The sequence below is a fragment of the Lathyrus oleraceus genome, chromosome 3 (genome assembly GCF_024323335.1).
Source record: "Lathyrus oleraceus cultivar Zhongwan6 chromosome 3, CAAS_Psat_ZW6_1.0, whole genome shotgun sequence".
NCBI classification, from domain to species: Eukaryota; Viridiplantae; Streptophyta; class Magnoliopsida; order Fabales; family Fabaceae; genus Lathyrus; species Lathyrus oleraceus.
In genome coordinates this window covers 441,485,222-441,491,488 of record NC_066581.1, presented here as the reverse complement: position 1 = coordinate 441,491,488, position 6,267 = coordinate 441,485,222, and the positions used below count along the sequence as shown (strand labels likewise).

At 34.4% G+C, this 6,267-nt stretch overlaps 1 protein-coding gene across 1 annotated transcript; it reads left to right on the top strand.

The window, feature by feature from the left end:
* The first annotated feature begins 2,174 nt into the window (after positions 1–2,174).
* Positions 2,175–2,873, top strand: LOC127131611 (uncharacterized). Its single transcript, XM_051060524.1, has one exon. The coding sequence runs from the start codon at positions 2,175–2,177 to the stop codon at positions 2,871–2,873; it is 699 nt and encodes a 232-aa protein (XP_050916481.1).
* The last annotated feature ends 3,394 nt before the right edge of the window (positions 2,874–6,267 follow it).

Here is a 6,267-nt window from a genome sequence, read left to right as displayed (position 1 = left end):
TTAATTGTTGAATTGATCAATTACTTGTTGAATTATGTGTGTGTCGTATGATGATGTTATGATTGATGTTGGAATGGTGAATCATTGCAATTGTTGTTGTTGAAATCATAAAATTTGGTTGGATTGTATGATGTCAAGGTTATGTGATTGATGTTGTCCCCGGTCAGATTCGGAACTGAGTTATGAATGTTTTGGTGTAAATAAGTTGGGATTCTAAACTTTGGAAAAATGTTTTTTTGTGTTAAAATATGGTATAAATGATTTATAAGGAAAATGGGGTTTTGGGATAAATTTTAAGTGATATTTATTTTGAAAAAGTTGCAGAAAAGTGCTTTTGCAACAGTGTAACCGGTTACCAGAAATGGAGTAACCGATTACACTACTTAAAACATGTTTCTAGGAAAAAAAAATGGGGGTGTAACCGGTTACCAATTTTTGGGTAACCGGTTACCTTGTGTGTGTTGGTAGTCTAGGTTGCGCTACAGGGTGTAGTGAACCGGTTACTGGTTTTAGGGTAACCGGTTACACTGGAAGCATTTCATAAAAACTTTAAAAATTCATAACTTTTGTTCTGAGTGTCCAATTCGAGTATCGTTCGAATTGACTGAAACCTAGGAGTGTGTACTTTAATCTAAAATTGGTTTCAGTACCTGGAAATGAATATTTTTCTGCATTATGGTGTTGAAATGCATTGTAATGTTTATGTGATGGTATGGCATAACCTTAAATGCATTGTTGTTGCTTGTTGTGTTGTATGTTGATGTTGTTGAGCTGTATAACATGTGTTTGATGCATGATGGTTAATATTGGAGGCGTACATTGACTACGGTGGTGGGTCATTATGCATGGTATTGTTGTTGCATGCATAATATGTTACATGCATTCATGTTGTTGAACAAATGGTCCATTATTGGTGAGCCTCAAATCCCATTGTGTGGATTGGGCTGGTAGCTGATTTCTGAGGTGATGGAATCAATGAGTCGTTATCAGAGGTGATGGTAATGAATTGGTGGCTTCGATCCTAGGAGGTGAGGATCGAAGCAGTAAAACTGAGTGTTCATGAATTGGTACCAAATGCATTGAGTCGAGTTGTTGAGTCTCATTGCATTGTACATTGGTTGCATTTTTTTATTGTGTTGGATGGTTGATTATGTTGTTATTATGTCAGGTGGTTATTATGTTGATGTTATGTTAGATGGTTGTTATGTTGTTATCCTATTTGGAGAATTATTGTGCTATTGTTCCATATGGATAATTGTGATATTGCTATTATTTGTGGATAACTGTTGTGTGGATTATGTAGAATTGCATTGTGGAATGGGTGATGTGCATGTGATAATCTAATTATTACTTATTATCATGCTTTACTTTATATAATTATGATATATAACCCCTTATGTTTGAATGTTTCCTTCACATAGGTAACATGCAGATAACCCCCAGTAGGAGCTCAGATGTGAGTGGAAGATGAAGTCTTTCGTTTTATTTTAGTGGCGGCGTCTGCTCTAATGTGTAACACCAGGGAATTTGGAATGATGTGTCTTTTGTTATGTTTTAACATTTATTATAGTGACATGTTAAGTTGATGTTGGATATATGAGTTAGTTGTTTGTTATTTTTATTCCGATGCTATTTAATAAAGGTTAACATTCTGACATGTAGTTATTACTACTAATTTTATAACTTTCAAGTGTTACATATCTTTTTGATTGAGTAGGTTGATTGTATGTTTAATGTAGCATCCTAAATTGTATGTTGCATTGTTTTAATCTGATAAATGTTTTAAATTTACGCGGGGTAAAATTTAGGGTGTTACGTAGTGGTATCAAAGCAAGTTGGTTTGTCCAAGTTGTTGAGTCGGTGTAGTGTGACAATTGAATACTGTCGATGTTGCCTTTTTAACCATTATTGTTGGTGGTGGTGTGAAACAGTAGATGGATGGAAGAAACGACATTGTTATTATTGTTTCTTTGATGGTTGTAGCTCAGGTTGTGCAGGATCAGCCTAATGTTGGTGGGAACGACTAGTTTCGACATTTGGGGAAGTTCCAGAGGAACAATCCACCTACTTGCAAGGGTAGGTATGATCCTGATGGAGCACAGACTTGGCTCAAGGAGATTCAGAATATTTTCATAGTTATGGATTTGTCTGAAGCATAAAAGGTGTGGTTTAGTATGCATATGTTAGCTGGGGAAACTGATGACTGGTGGATCAACACTCGCCAGGTGTTGGATGTTGTAGCTGAAGTTATAACTTGGGTTGTGTTCCGCCTGGTATTTATGAGAAAGTACTTTCCTCAGGATGTTTGTGGGAAGAATGAGATTCAGTTTCTGGAGTTGAATCAGGGTAACTTATCGGTTACTAAGTATGCTACTAGATTTGTGAAAGTTGCTAAGTTCTACCCTCATTACAATGAGGTGACTCCTGAATTCTCAAAGTGTATCAAATTCAAGAATGGTTTGTGTCCTGAAATTAAGCAGGTAATTAGATACCAACAAATCAGGAGGTTTCCGGACTTGGTGAACAACTATAGAATTTATGAGGATGATAGTAAGGCTCGGTCGGCTCACTACAAGGGGCTGAGTGAGAGAAGAGGAAAGAAGAATATGAACCGTGGGAAGCCATATAGTGCTTTAGCTGATAAAGGTAAACAGAGAGTTGTTGATGGTAAGAGGCCAAGTGGGGGAGGTGATCATACTCCTCTTAAGTGTTTTAAGTGCGGTGAGTTGTGTCATCGTGTCAGTGAATGCAAGAGTGATATGAAAAAGTGTTGCAAGTATGGGAAGTCGGGACATCTGGTTGCTGATTGCAATGAGAATGTGGTACTTGCTACAACTATGGTGAACCAGGATATATCAGCACTCATTTCCTGAAGCCTAAGCAAGCTTCAATTGGAGGAAAGGTGTTCCCTCTAACAGGGACTCGTACTTCCAATGATGAAAGGTTGATCAGAGGTATATGTTATATTAATGATATGCCTTTGATTGTTATTATCGATATTGGTACTACTCATTCTTTTATTGCTATTGACTGTGTAAAAAAGCTAGGCCTTATTGTGTCTTCTATGAATTAAGAAATGGTTATCGAAACTCCTTCTAAGGGTTTGGTGACTACTACTGCAATGTGTTTGAATTGTCCTATGTTAATCTTTGATACAGATTTCAGCATTGATCTTGTTTGCTTGCCAATGGAGAATCTTGATGTTATCTTGGGGATGAACTGGTTGGAGTTCAATCATGTTCATATAAATTGTTATAACAAGTCGGTGCGGTTTCTTACTCCTAGTGAGGAGGAAGAAGTTGGTTTCTTGTCTGCTAGAGAGTTGAACGAGATTTTGGAAGAGGAAGATCAGGTGTTTGCGCTGTTCGTGGCATTATCTACTAAGAGTCAAGCGATGATTGATGAATTACGGGTAGTGCAGGATTTTCCAGAGGTGTTTCCATATGACATTTCAGATGTACCTCTAGAGAGAGGGGAGGAGTTTTCTATTGATATTGTCCCTGGTACCAGACCTGTTTCTATGGCACCGTACAAGATGTCTACATCAGAGTTAGCAAAGTTGAAGAAACAATTAAAAGATCTTCTAGAGAAGAGATTTGTGAGACCAAGTGTGTCGCCTTGGGGAGCTCTGACGTTGTTGGTAAAGAAGAAAGACGATAGCATGAGATTGTGTGTGGATTACCGATAGTTGAATAAAGTGACGATTAAGAACAAGTATCCACTTCTAAGAATAGATGACTTGATGGATTAGTTGGTGGGTATACGTGTGTTTAGCAAAATTGATTTAAGGTCAGGTTACCACCAGATTAGAGTGAAGAATGAAGATGTACAGAAGAAGGCGTTTAGAACTCGATATGGACACTATGAGTATTTTGTGATGTCGTTTGGTGTTTTTAATGCACCCAAAGTATTTATACAGTATATGAATTGTATCTTTCATACTTACCTGGATCGTTTTTTTGTGGTATTTATTGATGATATTCTGATTTATATTAAATCAGAAGAAGAATATGTTGAGCATTTGTGAGTTGTATTGCAAGTGTTGAACGAGAAGAAGCTTTATGCTATGTTTTAGAAGTGTGAATTCTGGTTGAAAGAGGTTAGCTTTCTTGGTCATGTTATTTCAAGTGGTGGTATTGTTATTGATCCATCCAAGGTAGATCCAGTTCTACAATGAGAGGCTCTGAAGTCGATGATAAATATTAGAAGCTTTTTGGTCTTGGTTGGTTATTACCGCAGGTTTATTGAAGGATTTTCCAAGTTGAAACTTCCTTTAACTCAGTTGACATGCAAAGGAGAGCCGTTTATGTGGGACGTTCATTGTAAGGACAATTTCATAGAGTTGAAGAAAAGGTTGACTACATCTCCAATTTTGATTTTACCTGAACCGAATGAACCGTTTGTGGTGTATTGTGATGCGTTGTTGATGGGTTTAGGTGGTGTGCTAATGCAAGATGGAAAGGTTGTGGCTTATGCTTCATGACAGTTGAGGATTCATGAGAGAAACTATCCTACTCATGATTTGGAGTTAGCTGCAGTGGTGTCCGTGTTGAAAATTTGGAGGCGTTATCTCTATGGTTCCATATTTGAAATGTTTAGCGATCATAAGAATTTGAAATACTTATTTGATCAGAGGGAATTAAATATGAGACAACATGGATGGTTGGAGTTCTTAAAGGATTATGACTTTGGCTTGAATTATCATCCCGATAACGTGAATGTCATGGCTAATGCTTTAAGTTGGAAGTCTTCGTAAATGTCTGCTATGATGGTTAGAGAGGTGGAAATGATTGAACAGTTCAGAGACATGAGTTTGGTCTATGAGCTGATACCGCATAGTGTGATGTTGTGTATGCTGAGAATTTACATTGATTTTCTTAACAACATTAAAGAGAGTCAGAAGTTGGAAGTGAAGTTGGTGGACTTGATGGTTGGAAGTAATCTAACTGAAAGTAATGATTTTAAAATGGATGAACAAGGCGTGTTACAGTTCAGAGACAGAATTAGTATTCCTGACAAAGTTGAGTTGAAGAAGATGATTTTGGAAGAAAGTCATCGAAGTAGAGTGAGTATTCATCTAGGAGCTACTAAGACATATTAGGATCTAAATAATATCTTTTGGTGGTCTAGAATGAAGCGAGATGTGGCTCAGTTTTTTTATACTTGTTTGACTTGTCAAAAGTCAAAGGTTGAACATCAGAAACCTGCAGGATTGTGCAATTGTTGGATATTCCAGAATGGAAATGGGATAATATTTATATGGATCTTGTGACGGGGTTGCCGAATACTCTGAGAGGGCATGATGACATTTGGGTAATTGTTGATAGACTAATGAAGTCGGCCCATTTTATTCCGATTAACATCAGTTTTCCTAAGCAGAAGTTGGCATATATATATATATATATATATATATATATATATATATATATATATATATATATATATATATATATATATATATATATATATATATATATATATATATATATATATATATATATATATATATATATATATATATATATATATATATATAAACACACACATATATATATATACATATATATATATATATATATATATATATATATATATATATATATATATATATATATATATATATATATATATATATATATATATATATATATATATAGATATATATATATATATATATATAGATATATATATATATAGATATATATATATATATATATCTATATATATATATATATACACATATATCTATATATATATATATATATCTATATATATATATATATATATATATATATATATATATATATATATATATATATATATATATATATATATATATATACATATATATATATATATATATATATATATATATATATATATAAAGGTGAGAAAAACAAGAAAGGGGGGTTTGAATTGTTTTAGAAAATAAAAACTTTTTCAAAAGTAAGAACACACAGAATTTTATACTGGTTCGCTTATAACACAAAGCTACTCCAGTCCACGAGGCCAAGGTGATTTCGCCTTCAAAAAGGACTTAATCCACTAATCTTGAAAGATTAATACAACCAAACGTCTAAGAGAGTGATCTCTTAGTCCTCCCAAGTATACAGACTACGTAGAGTCACTTGAGGAACAAAAGCAATTTAGCAAACATAGATTTGTAATCGAGAGTGCTTCTAAGAGTAAGCAAATATTACAGCAGAATAAGCAAGCAAGTGTTTTCACGTATGAGCAGCAGCTCGTGAAAAACTAAGAGAGAATGTA

Excerpts from the sequence above, each read along its gene's own strand:
- LOC127131611 (XM_051060524.1), top strand. The coding sequence starts at position 2,175 with ATGCATATGTTAGCTGGGGAAACTGATGACTGGTGGATCAACACTCGC.